This window comes from Prosopis cineraria, unplaced genomic scaffold, assembly GCF_029017545.1.
Source record: "Prosopis cineraria cultivar Desert tree isolate PC_DT_omini unplaced genomic scaffold, ASM2901754v1 PC1, whole genome shotgun sequence".
Lineage (NCBI taxonomy): Eukaryota > Viridiplantae > Streptophyta > Magnoliopsida > Fabales > Fabaceae > Prosopis > Prosopis cineraria.
Genome location: NW_026555332.1, coordinates 47849116 through 47868813, shown reverse-complemented (window position 1 = coordinate 47868813; position 19698 = coordinate 47849116). Strand labels below are relative to the sequence as shown.

At 35.7% G+C, this 19698-nt stretch overlaps 2 protein-coding genes across 4 annotated transcripts; both read right to left on the bottom strand.

The window, feature by feature from the left end:
* Window positions 1-1724: 1724 nt before the first annotated feature.
* LOC129288980 (heat stress transcription factor A-3-like) lies at window positions 1725-4855 on the bottom strand. The gene is made up of 2 exons (XM_054925812.1): window positions 3828-4855; window positions 1725-2957 (listed from the first exon to the last, which is right to left on the bottom strand). The coding sequence occupies exons 1-2, from the start codon at window positions 4419-4421 to the stop codon at window positions 2007-2009; spliced, it is 1545 nt and encodes a 514-aa protein (XP_054781787.1). The 5' UTR covers window positions 4422-4855; the 3' UTR covers window positions 1725-2006.
* Window positions 4856-9720: 4865 nt separating this feature from the next.
* LOC129313481 (serine/threonine-protein kinase CTR1-like) lies at window positions 9721-19438 on the bottom strand. 3 transcript variants are annotated; one of them, XM_054956639.1, is made up of 16 exons: window positions 18641-19436; window positions 16871-17172; window positions 16640-16784; window positions 16411-16514; window positions 15990-16198; window positions 14602-14967; window positions 14415-14455; window positions 12970-13038; window positions 12783-12883; window positions 12593-12677; window positions 12387-12485; window positions 11892-11960; window positions 11368-11499; window positions 10908-11002; window positions 10234-10433; window positions 9721-9941 (listed from the first exon to the last, which is right to left on the bottom strand). In XM_054956639.1, the coding sequence occupies exons 1-15, from the start codon at window positions 19271-19273 to the stop codon at window positions 10331-10333; spliced, it is 2553 nt and encodes an 850-aa protein (XP_054812614.1). In that variant the 5' UTR covers window positions 19274-19436; the 3' UTR covers window positions 9721-9941; window positions 10234-10330. The 3 variants fall into 3 exon arrangements, with proteins under 3 accessions (XP_054812614.1, XP_054812621.1, XP_054812631.1); XM_054956646.1 differs by lacking the exons at window positions 9721-9941; window positions 10234-10433; window positions 10908-11002 and having other exon boundaries at window positions 11406-11535; window positions 18641-19438; XM_054956656.1 differs by lacking the exons at window positions 9721-9941; window positions 10234-10433; window positions 10908-11002; window positions 11368-11499; window positions 11892-11960 and adding an exon at window positions 11971-12138 and having other exon boundaries at window positions 18641-19438.
* Between the last annotated feature and the right edge of the window lie 260 nt (window positions 19439-19698).

The following is a 19698-nucleotide window of genomic DNA, read 5'->3' as shown; positions in this document are numbered from 1 at the left end:
CCTTATCTTTCAAATTCTAATCCTCATTATGTTGGATGAACAATTTGGATGGGGAAAAAAAAATCAAATAGCGGAAACGTGTGCCGTACTAGATAATTATTCAAATGGACTCCTGCATACTCCACGTCATGTCACCAAAACAAAAAAAAAATCAAATATAGGAAATGATTGCAATACTAGATAATTATTCTACTGCATATCTTGCATGTTGCCCCAAAACAATAAAAACCTCATATTTGCGTATATTATTATTTTTTTTTTTTGGGCGAAAACACAATTGACAAACAGTATTTCGTGGCGGCATAGAACTGCGTGCCTTCCTACCATTATACATTTTCCTGGTCTACTCCTTGAATAAAAGGATCATTCCTCACAATTTACTTTGATTAGACTGGAGAAATAGCTTTGCTGAATAAAGCAAAAGGAGTGAAGAGGGAACGCAGAGAAGCCAACAAGAACATGCATCGAAAAGGAAGAAGGAAGATTTTTAAATCTTAACCTACTCTAATGGAGGTGCTGTTGGTTGCATTTTCTTTTTTCAGGGCATTATGGTTATCCTCTACTCTCCCACCAGTTCTGCTGTAGTCTACCATTAGATAAACCCATAGATCAGTTTCTGAACAATATAAGCAAACTGAGGTAACATGAATTTGTTGAGCATTCTTGTGCGCGTGTCTCTGGAGCGATTTTAACATCCTTGTTCAATTTTGATCGCTGCAAAATGGCTCTGTGATTTGAATCAGTGAATCACGTCCACGGAGTCATAAAATTAGTGGCGCAGATTCTCTATTTGCACTTGAAACTTTTTCGTTTCAATTACGCTGTTTTTATACCTCCAATTGTATCTCTGAAGTGGAGAATGAGCTTGGGCTACGAGATATTTCTTGGTGTACGGCGTCCATGTTTCAAGTTGCTCGATATAGTTCTCTCATTCTTTCTCAAGTTTCTTCTTGGGCACAACGCGTATATGTTTCTGTTCTAAGTACTCAAGTTTTGGCTCCCAAAAATCATCGTAAACTCAGGTTAAATTAATCGAAGGTGTTCCTCTTGTACACTTACATTCAAAAATAGCATACTTCACAATTTTTAAAAGTCTTTCTTAATACTCCCCCTAGCTTTTTTTCCTCTCATTTTATTTATGTTGAGAATTCAACTACTACAATGAATTATTGCTTCTAAAAGCCAATCCAATCACATGTATCAGATCAATTTGGATAATCTATCATGCCCCATAATATAAGATAAAATGCATCAGTGTTGTTAAATAATCTAAACACGAACTTAAAAAACCCCAAATTATAATATTAGATATTTTATGATTCTCACTACTCACACGTGTACAAAACTCTTTCTTGAGCAGATTTCCACGGGGTTTAAAAAGAAAAAAGAAACTTACTTAAAAAAAAAAAAAGAACTCCCAATATTTTTGGGTTACAAAACCACGGTTATGCAAAACAAAATAAATTATGTCATGTTAGAGAATAACAGCCAATCCCATAAATTGAATAAACAGGCATGCAGCCGGCGAGGGAGAAAATAACAAGAAATTTACCAGGTCTCATTTGAATAGCATATCATTTCAGGATTTCGCTTTTCCATTTGGTATCAAAAAAGGCAGTGCAAAAAACATGCCGGTCAAAACTCAAAGGAAGAGGTTTTCCAATACATTGAGTCACAAACTTGCACTTGTTCGCATCCATCAGGGGATAAAATAATTTATACCATTAATAAAAATAAATGAATAAATAAATATGGAAATTAAGAATTAGAAAGGGGGTGTCGAATTCCCTTTGACAATCGAATAGTTCACTAATAAAAATCCTAGGAACTAAAGCATATTAAGGATCCAAGGGCAACAAGCGCAGAAGCAAAGCCCTATGGATCAATATTCTTAGATCTATCATCTTTCGGCCGATCAGCCTGACCTTCTGTTTCTTTTGGAGGGAATTCATCAGCTGGCCACTTATCGTCATAGAAACCTGAATTTCCCGTTTCTTGCACATAGTTTATATCCCAAAGGTCTGACATGCCACCTGTGACTCCAAATTCTGGCACTTCAAATTGATTGGAATTGGATCGTCCCACAGAACATTCACAGAGCTAGAAGTAGCACCGCTAACATTAAAGCTCGGGTTCCATGTAACACTCTCAGTTTCAGGCGGGTAAAACATTGAAAAGCCCTTCTCCCTCGTCAGATCCTCTAGGATAACTTCCTGATTAGGTCTCATGACGTTTTCTCCTTTCAAAAGAGGACCTTGAAGCCCTGAGCTTGACGATCCTTCTCCCATGATCTTTGGAGTTGTCATCTCATTCGCTGCAGCCAGTTCATATGATACAACACCATTAGCTTGAACTTCCGGATTTTCTGCTACTGAACTAAGTTCTCTTGCCCAACCCTGTGAAGGGTAGTCAGGAGACTGTTCAAAAGAAATTGGATTCAGCACCGGAGTTTCAGAAAGATTGGTAATGTCTCTCCAATCAGGTTGGCAGTTTACAATCTGCCCTTCATTCAAAGAGCCTGATGTTTTGTGTTGGTGCTGCTTGACAAACTTCCTTCTCACTCTTGGAGAATCTATACCTGTCAGTTCCTTCTGTTTTCTCAGGCGGGTTACAAATGCTGGATTTTGAAACAACTTCGCCAAGAAAGAAACCATTTGTTTCTGTCTCTGTTCAGCAGACTCAAGCTTCTGGTTCACTTGTCCCGCCTCTTGAACAGTCCTTCTCTGTTGTTGCTGCAAATCAACCAAATCTTGGACTAATATACTCCTCTCCTTTCTCAGTTTTTCAATCTCGACCTCAACTCTAGACTTTCCTGGTTCAGTAGATGGGCCAAGATTACCAGCATGTGGGGATTGCAGCGACCTGCGCCTTTGTATGTTCTTCAATAGATGTCTATTCCCTTGCTTGAAACCTTCATTCGCAAACTCCCATTTATCAGGGTCAATCTTGCGGAACCCCTGGATAAAAATGCCAAAGAGACTTGAAAAATGAATAGGGTAGAAGCAGAAGTGACCCCAAGGCATGGAAACGAGAGGAAAATGAAACAAATATTAACCAAAGTTTAAGATATAAAACCGTTTAGTCACCAAAAGATATGCCATCAAGAGAAGATGGTGCTGTGTTTTAGTATGCAATCTGGAAGCAATAACAAGCTTTACACAGACAGAAGGAATTTATTAAGATGGTGGCATTTAACAACAATCAAATTGTAGTAGAATTTCAAATTCCCCACAGAAACCTGGGATACAACTTGTTGAAGATAACATCCTTCCAACAGAAGAAACTCAGCAGGCCAAATATTCCTTCAATCGCCAATCTCTCAATCCTAGCTACAATGGAATTGACAAAACATCTGAACCAAGCTATAATTATTCAGTCCCATTAGTTACAAAGATTTCACCAACAAAGTTACTCTTGGGAATGTAGACCTCATAACTACTACAAAGAGAAGGCGGATATTTATAAGTTGGCTTTGAACAAACGACAGGCCAAACAAGAAAGAGAGGAGCAGCTTTGTCCCACTCTAGCTGCAGAAACACATATATATCAAGAACACATCCATCAGAGAAAATCCAAGCAACAAAGGAGTGCAAAGATACACAAGATACATTCCAGTTGATACAGTGTACTCTTCATATATACATGGTCGATCTTCAATTACCAATCCTGGTTACAAAATAAACACCAAACATAGGGAAGAACTAGTACAACAAATACAAGGAAAGGGAGAAAATACAACACAAATTAAAGGGGCAAAATTAAAAGGCAAACATTATTTACATACAGAACACAGCAGCCTTTCCGGGCTGTGTTAAAGCAATACCCACATAAGTATTTAGCTGGCGGATAAAACTTGAGAAATTGTTATGCTTGAAATTCCGTGGCAAGACGATCCTTGCAAATTCCACAGGGTCCCATACCACGAAACTAGCACCAGTCGAGCCCCATGATATGATCGGATCCAGCGATGGATCATCCACCAGATCGTAGGTTTTCCAAAGAAATGGCGGAATCGGATTCTCCTGTAAACACTCAAGCGGCTGTGGCACATCAGCGTCCTCCAACTCACCGCTTGTTTCTATTAATCCGGTCTCCTCCTTGACAGTTGTTGGAACCGAAGGAGCTCTCTCATCACTAACAGGAGGAAGAGGAGGAGAAGCCAGAGAAGTTGGGCTCATGGTTGAGAATGCTCTCAACTCCATGAAAGGAGAATCAAACAAAGACGAAGAAGAATGGCCAGAAAGGCCAATGTCCGCCATTGAGAGACTAGCTAAGGCATTTCCGAATGCTCCAGAACTCAATTCCATAGGAGAGAACCCGTATATTTCCTGCTCCAAATGACCCGAAGAAGACGTGTCAGCCGGAGCTTTACCCTTTGATCTCGTTGGAGAATTTGATAGACCTTCGTCTATTGGATTCATGTTGATAGGGGACCAAACAGTGGACTGATTCACAACGCGCAAAAAAGATAAAAGAATGGTATGCCTAGTCTGCAACGTAAAGGATTAGCCCAGGTTTTTATAAGTTTGGGAAGGCAACAGTAATAATAGCGGGTGTTGCCGACAAGGTTTTCGAGAAAAATCTCAAAAAAGGAGGTAGAAAGGCGGTGGAGGGTCTTCGTCGACCCTTCTTCTTCTTGTAGCTGCTGTAGAAGTAGAGCAAGAGTCCATTGGAGATTGGGTTCCAGGGTGGGGTTGGCCTGGGCTCCATCTGATACACAGAGAAAGCGCCGACCTTTGAGATGGTTTCCTGGCAGTTACGTTCGTTTTCTTGGTTCCTTAGTTTTGAGGTTGTTTTTTTTTCCCCCTGATTTTTTCTAGGTTTTCTTGGTTGAGGATGAAGGTTTTGACACAGTTGCAGTAACCGTGGTGCTAGTGGCTGTTATGAGCGGGACAGCGGGGCCCACATATGTGGCAGATATTTAGGTCTCGTGTCCTGGCTTGGTCAGATATTATGAGAGCTGGGTTTCATTCCTTGGAGGCGAAGCTAAGTCTGCTAACCAATCACGAAGCACTAAAACTTTGTTTTGGATTTTTATTTTAAAAAAGTTACAGCAAAATGCCCACAAAAGAAAATTTAATATTGAAACATCTTGTAAAATTTAAAAAATATTTTTAAATTTTAAATTTTAAATTTTAAATTTTATACTTATAATTTAAATTAAATAATAAGCATTTATAGCTTACTTTAAAATTTAGAAGTTTTTTTTTTTGTGAATTTAAATGAAATTTTTCCTTTTGTTTATGGGGCTCAAGGATTTCTCATGGCCCACTGTCTTTGTTTTTTTTGTTTTTGCCAGATTATGGCCCACTGTCAACGTCATAAGATTTCACATCCTTGCTTGCTCGCTCGGCCAATGGAAATTAACTTAGATAATTTTTCGTATTTTGCATGAGTTAAAATTAAAAAATTTAAGATAAATATCAACACATTTGAAATGGTTAAATTTTTTAGATTTTATTTATTTAATTATTTTTTAAAATAATTTATTTATACACATTTTATCTTTATTTTTTGAATATATAATAAAAAATCTGTCTAAAAAATATTGCTATTAGAGAGCTTAAAGAATATTAGAAAAAAAAATTTAGAATTCTTGATAAATCTTCATTTTTGATTACATAAAAAAATTAGACACTAATTTATAAATTATGACATAAATTATATTTTCATGAATATGGATGCAAGAAAGATTTTAAAGAGATCCATCTTTTTTTTTTTAGAAAGTGCAACAAATCAAAATGATAGTCAGATGAAGTTAATGTTAATAATAAAAAAAATTTAACATGAGATTGCTCTTGAATAAATGTTCCTATAAAAGTAATTAAAAATATATAAAAAATAAAAAATAAATTAAATTTCATCGATCAAGAAAATTGAAAAGGCATTAAAAAAAACAATGAATGGAGAAAGATTGTCGGATGGAATTAACAGTAATAATCAAGGAAATTTAAAAATGAGACTGCTTTTGAATGCGTGCTCACATGAAAGTAGACTAAAAATACATAAAAAATAAAAAAATAAATTAAATCTCATTAAATATTTTCATGAAAGTAGATTGAAAATACATAAAAAATAAAAAAATAAATTAAATCTCATTAATGAATTGAGAGAAATTTTCATATTAATGTTAACATAAAATCTATTAATTAATGAGAATTAATATTTTTTTGACCAATTAGATGGAAACCACAAGATTTATATAAATGTTGAATGAATTGAATTGATGTTGATATTGATATTCAGTAGCTCAATTATAATAATAGCAATGATTTTAATGTTAATTTCTCAAATTTCATGCTTGATCATTTCTTTCTTGCGATCAAACTCTCCTATTTGGTCTTTATTATGACGCTCTTCTAAATTGTCTAAAGCATTAATTAATTTTTTTCTAAATAATCATTTACTTTGATATTTTCTAGTCACTCCCTCCACTCCTTAATTTAAGATAAAATTTAAAAGTTTTTTTTCTAAATATAAGACAAATTTAAAATATTTTTTTAAATTTTACTCCTTATTTATAAGACAAAGCGTAGAATTGGAAAGTTATTATTATTATTATTTGTACAATTTTAAGATTATAACTAATATTTTTTAATAAATGCAGAGTTTATTAATTTCATCTTATATTCAGGAGTGGTATAGTAATTAAACAACTTATCTAATTAACAACACCCTAACTCATTACTTATTGTTCAATTTAATATTTAAAAATTAAAAAAATTGATTGATTTTAACTAGATTTTTTGTTATTGCCCATATGAAGGAGGCAATCCAGCTTAATGTACTAGCCTTGCTTCAGAAGGCTGTGAAGGACTAACATCTTCTGTTAGACTCAAATTCCTGTCAGGTCACCATCACCAATCCAAATATACATGAATGATCTAAACCCTGCTCCTCAATGGGAACGCAGAGGATCGCCACGGTGGAATACGCCTGATAATTTCACGGTCATTTTCTTTATTCCTAAACATCAATTTCTTTTATGATTCCTGTCCTGTCAAAATTATTATTTGAAAACTTGGATCAAGTTTGATAAAGAAAGATAAAGAGTACAAGTAGTCTGGTCTTTTGAAAACAGAGATGTGCACAATGAATGCTCATTGCTGTTTAGCCAATGTTCTGAAGACAGTTGGCAATGCCCTAAGGCAGAGGGAAAACAGAAAGAAAATGCGAATCAACCTACCTCCCTCGTTACATTTGATGATGTGGATGATGATGTTCTTTTTTTTTTTTTTATTTCCACAAAAAGAACATAATTTTTTTATATTTTACGTTCGTAAAATAATATGTAAAAATTTTTAGCCTCCCTATAACTTTCTTATTCTCTAATCCCCCCACCCAAGTATTTCGTCCTGGATTCGTCCCTGGTCTTGTGGGTATTATTACTGAAGATCAACAAATTTATACCGTAAAGACTTGTAGCAGGCACTGATTGTAAGGATAATAAACTTGACGCCGAAACTGAAAGGAAATGGAAATGGCTTTTATGGTCCATGACATCAAGGAAAAGGGGTTTGCAACCAATGTTTTGAAACCTGAATCCAATGTCAAACTAAAAAAAATAACAAATCATGATTTTTATAGTTCAATCGATTAGATTGACAGTAAAACTAATGATATAAAAATTAAATAAAAATAATATTTATATACATAAATATAAAAATAAAATATTAATTTATTGATGGTGTTTGGAAACTTGATATCATAGGCTAGACACCTGAACCGTTGGAGTTGAAGACAGAGACATGTCGGCACAAGTTTGCAATCTTGAAGCAAAACATTGAAGCTGGAGGCATGTCATCATTTCACAACTCATGAGCTTCTAATCTTGATACCATAGGCTAGATTGTTAGAGTTTGATGCAGAGGCTAGAAGAAAGGTCATTGAGCCTAAGCTGTAGAGAGATCAGAGATGAGATAAGAGAAAACATAAGAGAACTATAGATTAGAAAAGAAAAAATACGAATTTGAACGACTTATCCTAAATTTTTTTTCTTTTTTAATTTGTTTGGCTTTTAACTAGATTGACCTGTTTTAATTTCTGAGTCAAATTTGATTCTCTCAAAATTGGTCGAGTCAATTTGATTCAACTGCTAAATTGACCCAATTAGTTGGACCAAGCCATTTTGATTAGTAGTTGAATCATCCGATCCGGTTTGATTTTTAAAACACTGTTTGCAACACTTTAAAGATGGGGGATCATTGTTTACAACTTTATTTTTTTAAAACCAAATGGGTTGCAGTCGTTTTGCTAGCTGCTTGCCTCCTATGTGCGTTCATTCTAGAAAGGATGGCACCAAAGCTGTAAAAGAGAAAATTAACAACAGTTAAGTTTATAGTAAACTTTTTTGAAAAATAAGGTGTCAATATGGTTTCAAATTTTAAATAATTATAAATGTAAGTTTCAATTATAAATAAAATATTAAAATTTAAATATAATTCTCAAATTGTAATTGAAATTATTGTATACTGTAAGAATTAATATTTATAAATCGTTTTATTTATTTATTAGAGACCTCTTTTAAGACTTTACTGATATTCTCCCTTCATTTCGTCAAATCGTGCAAGAGAATAGAAGCATGCCGCTTTTCCGCTTGTTCTATCTATTGCCAAAGGAATGAAGTACTTTTTAATGTGGGTTTATTTTTTAATTCATCATAAATACATTTGCAAAACTAAAGTCTAACAAACTAATATTAAGATAACAATATTTACCACATTTGCACTAATCTATCTCTCATAATTAATGAATTTAAATAAAATAATATTATAAAAACAAATTTAATTTAGAACCAATAATTCAAACTAAGCCTAAACTTACTCAAAAAATGTTAAAACCAAACTTAACTATATGAACTTTTTTAAAAAAATGAGATACTTTAAACTCAATCTGAATAAACTTGATCATTAAAATTTCTAACTTTCTCTATATACAAAGTTAATAACATTGACTAAACTCGATAGGCCATCCCAAATCCAGCCAAAAAAATATTTGGACTAAACTTGATTATATAAATTTTTTTTAAGAGAGTATGAACTATAAGCCCAGTCCCGATAAGCATAGCGTGCCTAAATTATCAGCTCCATCTTAATCTCCAAAAACCTATTTCTAAAAGATGCCTGGACAGCAAGGACTAAGTACTACAAAATGCACCGAGTTTAATGATATGTAACATTCAATATTTCTTTTCCACCTGGCCGGCAGATCATCTCGCGGTCAAACACATCTTCAATTAAAATAAAACTCAAACATGATCTTTTGTCCACACATATGACTCATACTCAACTTGATCAAGGAGCCTTGATTCCCCTATTATTCATTTATACTCAACCCGATTGTCACACAAATTATTTAAACCATTTAATCATTCAAGTTTATTCAATTTTTAAAAAGAAAATGGAAAGGAAAATATCGAATTTGTTAGAAAGTCATGACTCAATCAACAGACCCTTGAAATTGATTCATTGCCGCCCGTAATTAAGACTGAATATGGATGGAAGCCCTACCCAACATTCTAGATGCTTCCTCAATCAAGGGGTTGATTTTTGCAAGTGACTTCTTTTCAACCGCGATTAGGCCAAAAGTCACAAAGTTGCTGCTAACAAAATATTTCTTTGGATGTTAGTTGAATTCCCGCAGCAAGGGGGTGACAGTCATTGTGTACTCATTTCATTGACTGCCTTCAACCATGATCACAGCCATTAATGCCCAACAAAATGTTCAAAAATGCAAGCAACGCTGCTTATCATTAACTGAATCAAATTATAATGGAGAATTTACATACAAAATCGGGGATAAAAGAATTATACAACATTTCTTCATGCAATTACAGTATCACCTGATCAAACAATAGTTCTGTTGGAATAAACGTGGAGGACCGCTTTCCGTTGCATATCAGATTTCTTAGTTCCAATTAGGACACAACTATACAATTGACTCTGCAAACAAGTAAACAAGAACAAGCATTAGTTTGTCTTCCTTTCCCGCCTTCTTTATTTACAGAAAAAGCATGGTCCGGTGCGGTCAAAAGAACCAGGACATGCTGCAAAAAATTTGACAAAAAACCCAAACTCAGAAAAAACGATTTGAAATGTAGCTAGATTTTAACATTGCTTGCTTGCTTGCCTCCGTTAAAAGAAATTGATATACAGTCCCCCATACCAACAAACAAACACTACCCAGAAGAAGCGAAGCACTATGTCTCAGCCAGATACAAATTTTGGTACGCACCTGGAATTCCTAAAAAGTAAAACAGCATAGTCCTGTTAGACATCAAATCTAATAAAGTTCCGTAGTATGTGCATGAATAACTCCAGATTCCAGCCATTCAGGAAAGTAATGGTGGGCGACCAGGTTGAGGTGTAGGGGGTTTGATCAATGGTCTCAAAGAATCCATGATACTTTCAAAAGAAGGACGTTTCCAGGGCTCACTGCAGTAAATCATATGTATCAATAAAATTTATAAGGTAGTATTTGGATTGATAGATTTGAATTTGAATTTTAGATTTAAAATCTTACATTTCAAATCTCACATTTAGAACTTATATTCAAAATTCTTTGCTCAAATAATTTAAAAAAATTTCAAATGAAGAAGAGAGACGAGTTGAAATTCAAAACGAAAAATCAAAATTGATGAGTTCACTTATATTTTTCAATCAACGAGAGAATAAAAAAAAAATACAAGAATCACAGAGATATCAATAATAAAAATACAAAGAAAACAAGGCGTTTGAAATAATTGAATTTCAAATGAATAGATATTGGGGAAATTTGAAATTATAAAGGAAATGTAATAAGAGATGGAATTAGATTTGGATTTGAATCCAAATCTAAATTCCCATTAATCCAAACATGCCATAATGGCATATTAAAGCAGAATATCAGTAAGATGTAAATTAACTCACTTGGACCAGCAAGCCTCAATTATTGCAGCTACTTGAGGATTCAAATCACGTGGGATCTCAGGCCTTTTGCCCTTGAAACCAACAGCTGCCACAACCTGCAAGAAAATATGTCCAAATGAAGACTGAAGCGCTACAAATTCCTCTGCATCTAACACATTAAAAATGCTTGACCTAAAAATGAAAATGATATGCATGCAAGTCAAAGCATCCATATATGCAAACGTTCAAGCATCATATGAGACGACACATTAAAAACAATAATCAAGTGCACCACAAAGGCATCTTAAATAGTGTAGTTTCCGTACTTGGTTGGCCTTAATACACACAACAACCAAAATGCATGTTTGCAGCCATTTTGGAATTCCCATCACCAATCCCACCCCATTGGTCATTGAACCCTATTTTCTTACAAGCATCAGATCATAGGTAATTTCAGGTGTTAGGCAGGGTTACAACTGACCTGTGCTGGATTCAAATTGCTCCAGGGTTGTTGCAATGTCACAAGCTCCCACAAGATTACGCCAAAGCTATAAACATCAGACTTCTCATTTGATGGCTCATCACGAAGAACTTCTGGAGCCATCCACTCAGGCTATGGGATCAAAGGAGAGAAATTAAATGTATCATACTGAAAAACATTGGAAATTAAGGTCACGTTTGCTTACTAGAATAAAATAAAATGAAATGAATTGAAAAAAATCAAGGCAAAAATAAACTAAATCATCTTTCCCCCATATTAAGCATGATAAAACTCATTAATATACTAAAAAAGTGGGAATCATCAAACCCTTCAAAAATCACATGAATCATGATTCCCAACCCCATAAACTAAATTACTCCTCCCTTTATGAACGTGCTCCCCTATCTCCTATGAGCATCTTATTTTTACCTTTTATTTTTTCAATCCATTCCATTTCATTTTATTTTAGTAAACAAACGTGACCTAAATATACACGGAAATGCATGTAGTCAAGAATGACTTACAGTCCCAGCTGCAGACTTTGATGAGAGAAATGTGTTTGCTTTTAGACGGGAAAGCCCAAAATCACAGACCTTAAGGAAAAGAACAAAATAACATGAGGCCTGTATTATTTTTGAAGGAGTTCCGTGTAACTTCAGCAAAAATCATGAGGTCTTTACTATTTTCTCTCGAAAGACTAATCAATCAAACATATTGTTTGCTTAATTGGATTCCTCTTTCCATAGAAGCCACCATAAATCATCTTATGATCTATAGGAACAACAAACGACGGCAGTTAACACATTGTATTTTCATGCCTGCTTAGAGATAAAGAATGAGAATCGGAGATCATATAGATTAGTATCAATAACATCTCAGGAGAGAATCTAAGAGAGCTAGCAAAAGAAGAACAAAGCATTTCAATCAAAAGGGAGGAGAAGAATGAAGTGAAATTCAGCCAAAAACTTTAGATCAAACTCCCAAGACTAAGAATGCCTGACCAATCTTCATTTTTTTACCTTAACGGTATATTTCTTGTCAACAAGAAGATTTGGAGACTTCAAATCTCTGTGAACAATGGGTGGGTTACGTTTATGAAGATAATTCATTCCCTTTGCCTGCACATTAAACAACAAATTTAACCAGGGAACACGACAACAACATTGCTACTCTCAAAGATAAGGAAAACCAAAACTAAAATAATGTCTATTTCTTATATGCATACCACATCATAAGCCATACTGAGTCTGCGCCTTTCATCCAACATCTCTTTGGCACCAGGTTTATGCAACAGTCTGTACAAGCTACCCCTGCGTTTAGTTCAATCTTTTAGGCTGGCAGGGGTTGAAGATCATAACCATAAAAATAATTTCATCATTTCCGGTCAAGAGTGACCGGTAGAGGTGTTGTGAAACCTTGACAAGTATTCTGTGACAATTGATAAGTTTGGAGGCTGAGTGACTGCCCCCATCAATAAGACAATGTTTGGATGCCTCAACCTCTTCATTATCGCAACCTAACAAGGTGAAAACACAGCTCACATCGACAACCAATGCAGCTGGTATTACTTCAGCAGAAAACAAATTAAGAAATGTAGATTACCTCCCTCAGAAATTCCTTGACACGTTCAGCATGAAAATCTTGTTCCATAAGAATTTTAACAGCAACCTCCTGCAAGCCATGATGTTTTTAAAAGTTGTAATTAAATCAAGCTGAAAATATAAACAAGAATGAATGGATATGAAGATTATCATTAGGGACGAAATGTATCAAAAGATCAATAATTCAGCTTCAAACTTCAATGCCGATATCCTGATGAAAGTCATACTATCCACAGAGATGAAACAAAAAGACACTGTCAAATATGGAATGCATAATGAAACAGCAATAACATTCAAACAAATAAAATGAGAGAGATGGAGAAGGTAGAGGATAGAATCTAGACTTTCCCTCAAACCAAATAAATCATAAAATCATAAAACTAAGATTTTTGAAGCCTGCAACCCACATTTTCCTCCCATAATTAAAATTAAAATATCGAGAAATGTTGTTCCATCACAAACATTCCCTCTGATGTAGAACAAAGTTTTAAAACATCTCACAATAAAAGGTTAGACTTCAATTGCAATCAGCAAGCGACAGGAAAGAAGATTGGGAAGCCAGTTGACTGCAGCCAACATTCAGGCTACAAAACAGTTTCTGTTGTTAATGGGTACGGACCAACAAATAATAAGCAATTGTAGTTTGAACGTCAACAGCATTTAGCAGAAGCAGTTGATAACAATTTAGAGATGATTGGTATTAAGAACGAAAATCTTGCTATGAAAAAAAAAATGAAATCAAGCCCGATGTAATTTCTGTTTCTCAGACAATAATGCTTGTTTGCCTAAAAGCATGAAGATACATATAAATTTGAGCGAAGAAAAAACAGAAATCTAGAATACGACCTTTCATTAAAACAAATATAATCTATACAAAGTCACGAGCAGAATCAATATTGTTATAAAATATAAAATCTATACGGTACCAGGGCCCATGAAACTATATTTTTTCAATTTTTCTTCACACATATTGTTGGTGTCTATGCAACTTTTTCTTATTACTCCAGCTTTTTATACATTTCAGTGGGGTTTATATGTTAAAAAAAAATAAGTGCAATCACCCAAAACTTTATCCAAGAACTTTTAAATTACCATCTATCCCATCCATCACAGGGGAAAAATATCTAGTTACAGAAAAAAGATGCATCAAAAAAATTAAGTACCATGCTATCACATTCAATGATCAGAAACAATACTTCTTTTGCCAATAGGGCATTGCAAGTGTTTGTTTCAACCTTCTAATTTAGATTCAGCTAGCAAGGATGCTGTCTGGCATCTATTATTTACACATGCTTGCACTAAGTAAACAAAGTTTTGATTACTTAGTATCTGCCAGATACCTAAATTGAAATGACGCAAACCTAATGAAAAAGGTGTCATGAGGCAAATATATAGTCAATGGATTTTACAGTGTCAGTTTAAATAACAAATAAATAAGTTGCTTACTGAGCCATTCCATTCAGCACGATGTACAGTTCCAAACGAACCTGAAAATGAAGCAAATTCAATTAATGACTACTAATGCTGATTGCAAGAAACATGTAACAATGAAGAGCATCTGCTGTTTCAAAATCTTTACATGAAATTCTTGATGCAAGACTAGAAAATTCATTTGGTAAAGGAGGAGACATACCTGATCCAATTCGCTCTTTTAAAACAAGATCACTCCATGGTATGTCCAAATCCTCCATATCAATGCCTAATTCTATGTTTGGTCTGCCAGGAACCAATTGGCTACCACCGACAAACCACCTACCCTCAATAGCATCCACATTTAGATTTGTACGTACCAAAGGCTTCATCATATCTCTATGACCAGGAGGTAGGTTATGATTTATAGGCAATGGAGCCTTGCCCGAAGTCTTAGAGTCTGCAATGTTCTGGGAAGGTTTATATGAATTAAATGCTTCAGAACCATGATCTTTTGTTCTGTTGCTTTCCTTTGAAATTGAAATTGACCTGGGGTCATATCTGTCCTTGCACTTTCCATCGAACTGTTCTGAAATATAGAACCCAGAGTTGCCATCAAAAACAGCTACTTCAATATTAAATTTATTATATAGTCACTTGCTTCAAATTCAAAGTTTAAACTAGCAATAAAAATCACACATACATAACTGCATATCAGTTTGCATGGTCATGCATACAATAACCACTGTCAAACATCTTACACGGGCATCTATTTGATGGATACGTCCTTCCACCATTCTTCCAAAGGCTGTCTAGCTCAAAAATTTGACCATAATCAACCCAGCCACTCCTTATGCAATAATTACTAAACAAAAAGTTCTACTTCGTTCCTACTCAATTTCCATCTTTAAAGGAAACTAGCTGACACTCCTGACAGTTTTTGCCACTATTTTCATCCATGAATTAGGAATTTAATAATGGTACTCAACAGAGCATTATGGTAGAGAGGGAAAAAAAGAGAGAAGTATCCCAAATCAAATTTCATCTGATGATACTTTAGCATGTCAGATTGTCAGTATTTAGATTATTATAATGCCAACTCCCAAGACTGACATGTTCTCCTAATTTCATGATGCAGACCCTAAATATCACAGCAGAATCCCCTGCTCTTTTTTTCTGACTAAAGTAGAATTGGAGGGATTCTGCATTTCTGTCCCTTTATTAGTAATAAAAATTCTTAGGACATACAAGCTCAAAAAGGAAATACAATAGTTAAATAATTAGAGCAAACATATGAAGAGACATGTAATGGCTTATACAAATAAAAAATGACGGAAAAAAAAAAGAGTAGCAGACAGAAAACTCAGGTTACAGAGCTGCAACATTACTACCATCTTGTTTAGTAAATGCATAATAAGTTTGAATGGAAGGCAATTTCCTTATGGATAGTTAGCTTCAAGCAGATGATTTCATCATTGATTAGACAGCTATAAAATTAAAAAGAAAAAAAAAATCATGGAAATGGATGGGCATATCATCCAAATACATGACAGCAGTATACAACAGGCCCAAATTTAGAGCACCAAACAAGCTTAGATGTACGATTACTACCTGAAGAATTATTGTCAAAAGAAAGCTCAAGGGACACACAATCAGAGAAATACTGCTTGGCCAGTGACCTGAAATCAATTGTATGTTCAGCTGGTTTAAGTCTTGGAAAGCACAAGGGTGAGGGAAATGAGATGGAGGATGGACCATTGAGCAAGGAATCTGGCTCCCACAAGCAACCTGGCTTCCCAATTAAATCAACCAGATATTCCCTGTAATTATAAGGAATCAGATCACACGTGTCAGCATCCTAACATACAGTTGATTTTATGTTAATACACATGAATGATCTCAGAATGCTAGCTACACCCACTGCCCTTTCTTAAATTTGCATTCCTATGGTTACAACTGAAGTGAACAATTTTTTAAATTATAATACAACTTACAAAAATCAATGCATATGCTATAATAATGAATCAAATACCTATCAAGTCCAAAACGGACAAGGCAAGAGGAAGCATCATCTCTAGAGCAATATCTACAGCCCTTTGCAATCCGACATGGTAAATCAACAGTGTCAGCTAGCACCTGAAGATATCGTAGATCAAGCATGTTATCTCATAAACTTGATAAAATGATCACTTGTATAAAATCAATGAACAAAAACGTGTCAATTAGCACAGATGCATAACCACAGAGAAGTAGAAACTTACTTTGAATAATGTAGCACGATGTCTACAGAGGCCAACAGAAAGACTGCCTATTGGAACAACAACAGATCCTAAGCAATCTTTAAGATCGTTACTACGCTCCCTCCAAGTAGAAAGAAGGCCATCCTCCCCAACAGATGCAGAACCCCTTGTTATATCAATGAAACATAGTTAGAATAAAATAACTAAAAAACTAAGCTTATAGTTCATGCTGAGAATGCCAAGGAGACCCACCCCATTTGGTTGCAAACCAGCTTGGCAAGCTGGTCTACAACCTCTTTTGATGTTACACAGCCAAAAGAAATACCATGCGCTCTATTTTGCAATTCCTTTAAGCTGGGATCACTACGCTGATCAACCAAAACTACTTCAAGTGAAGAGTCAGCACAAGGATCCACAGACTTCAGTGATTCGACAGATGGAATTCGGCCATTTTCCTGCAGATCAGTACACATAGTCCACACATAGGGATCCATCCCATGAACTAAGTAAAAGCCATCAGGAATTTTGTCGGAGTATGATAGGCAGCCATTAACCTGGAGGTCATTATTAAATAAGAAGACATCATAAATTTGCGTGTCTACCAACAAGAGGTGCAAATCCATCAATGTGAACTAACTCCACATTCCTCCATTAATTTCTGGAAAATAACAGGAAATGAGAGAAGTGGAGCAATGAAGAGAGGCAAGGGACTTTTTTGCTGTTGAATTTAATCTACATGACAATGAAAAAACCATGTTTAGGTTTCTGTCTTGAATAAGTGATAGCCAAGACAAATATTTAAGCCTCTCCATTGTGTCTGTGATCTCCTGGTGCCAATTTCATCTGATACAAAGCTTTTGCTCATTCATCCTTCATAATGCAGAATTCACAACACCATACATGCTTTTCCAAACTAAAATAGAAAAGCTAAAGTCTAGGACCAAGCAAATTCAAAAGTGGAAAAAGTTTCTTTAGGACCAAGAAATCAGTTATTGCCTAAAGAACGAATCAATAATATGGACAAACTAAGGAGCCATGTTAACAATCAGAAAACAGCATAAACTGCTGACATTGCAAGGAATCTATGAAGCGTGTCCATTGACATGGACAATGTGACGAGATAAATCTTGAGTTTCATACATACTATAGAGTGTGCCTTTGTGTGAGTGTTTAACATTAGTTGGACGTGGACACAACTCTCTTTAGAATTGTCCATGCTCCATGCGGTAGAATTCACTATATCATACACATTTTTCCAAACTAAAATTGAAAAGTTAAAGTCTAGGAAGCAAACTTTCTTCCTGTCATACCTATGACAAGGGAACAACTAGTTGATCTGTTTCCTCCGGAGGCCTGACAACTTGCCAGGTAGTGAAAAATAAAGAAAAGACACTTTAAACCTGGAATCCCAGAAACCTATAGCAGACTTAACATAATAATTCAAGATTCAACTATACGTTTGTTATAGAAACAAAAGTTAATAGGATTTTAGACTGATGCAACCTCCTTGAGTACAAGTTGCAATATAGTTCATCCCGTCACTCATTACACTGGAAAGGATTAAAGAGTTTGAAAGAAGTTTGTCCCCCAAATTTGTCTTGATCAACGTTATTTAATCTTCATGTTGATGAAGTCAAGAAAGACGGGATGAACTCACGCGAATTACTCATTTATGAAACCATATCAATCATAGAACCGCTGCACCGTCATACAAGAGCCCATTGTATATAATTTGGCTAATAGCCTCGTAAACAACATAAAGATAAAAACTCTCAAACCGCCAATCATGATACTCATAGCCCTAGGATAACTATTATGTCTATTCATATATTTCAATTTACTGGGACTTAATATCTCCATACCACAATTTTCTTTTCTTTTGTTTTTTTGTTTTTTGCCTCAACACAATAACGCATATGAAACCGCTATATGCCCAATCTCTTGTCCACAGCTATTACCAGGATTTGCAACCAAAATCTAATAACACAATCTAGACCAGAGAATAGAATGCAATCAGCATACCCAGAATCTATGTGACACTGCCTCCGGAGAGCTCGAGGATGACGACCTCAAAACAGAGTCATCCGGGACTGGATCCAGAAAATTGGGATCATCAGCACAAGTTGCATCGGATGAAAGCCGAAGCGCCAAAGCTAGCTGTAATTGATAACCCTCCTCCGTCTGCTGCGCCCAGCTTTTTCCTGAAGACGACCCAGCTGTTCGCACCGTAGTTTCCGTCAACTTCGGTCTTAAGTCGGACCCAACACCAGCGCCTCCACCAATCCTGGCCCCATCATCATGCATATACCCAAAGGCATCGATCTCATTTGCAGCTGCAGTAGATGGAGTCGGAGCATAATACTCGCCTGACAGCGAGCTTTCGCCAAAACTGCTCTCACTGGACTGCCTCTGCAACCCGATCGATGGAAACAAATTTCCTATCCGGTTCCCCTGCTGAGTCACTCTATGATCAGTACTCAAGTCCCAATCAAACCCTCTGTCCAACTTGCCTTTAATGTTCTTGCCGTCCCCAGACGAAGAACCAAACAACGAAGAGGGAGCAGCAGTCCCCGACGACACGGCTCCGCCGCCGTAGTGATCATCGGGGACTTGGCTCAACAGCGTGTAGTTGGATCTCCTACTGGGCATTTCCATAGGGCTCGCCACTATCCGTTGGTCACCAAACCCTAGAACCCGCCATTACGAATGAACGGTCTGTCCCCTAGCCAGGATGAGGTGACTACGAACTTTCTCACGTCGGAGAAAATTCGCGAACGCGGCGAGGATTTTTAATTCGGTGGCGCAATCGTATAATATTCCTTTTCGTGATTAATCTCTTTTTCCAATTAAGCATTAATACATTAATTATTAATTATTAATTATTAACTATATTTGCAGCAGTTCGGTATATTTCCGGTCCGTGGGAAACCGGTGTTTTGGTTCACACGTTGAGTCATCCGATCCCGCACCGTCTCTGCCGGCCTCCTATCCTGTCCGTTCATTCCACGCGCGCTACGGCATTGTTTGGACCGCGACATGTCGTAGGGCGCCATTATTTGAAATGTTTTTGAACTAGTGCC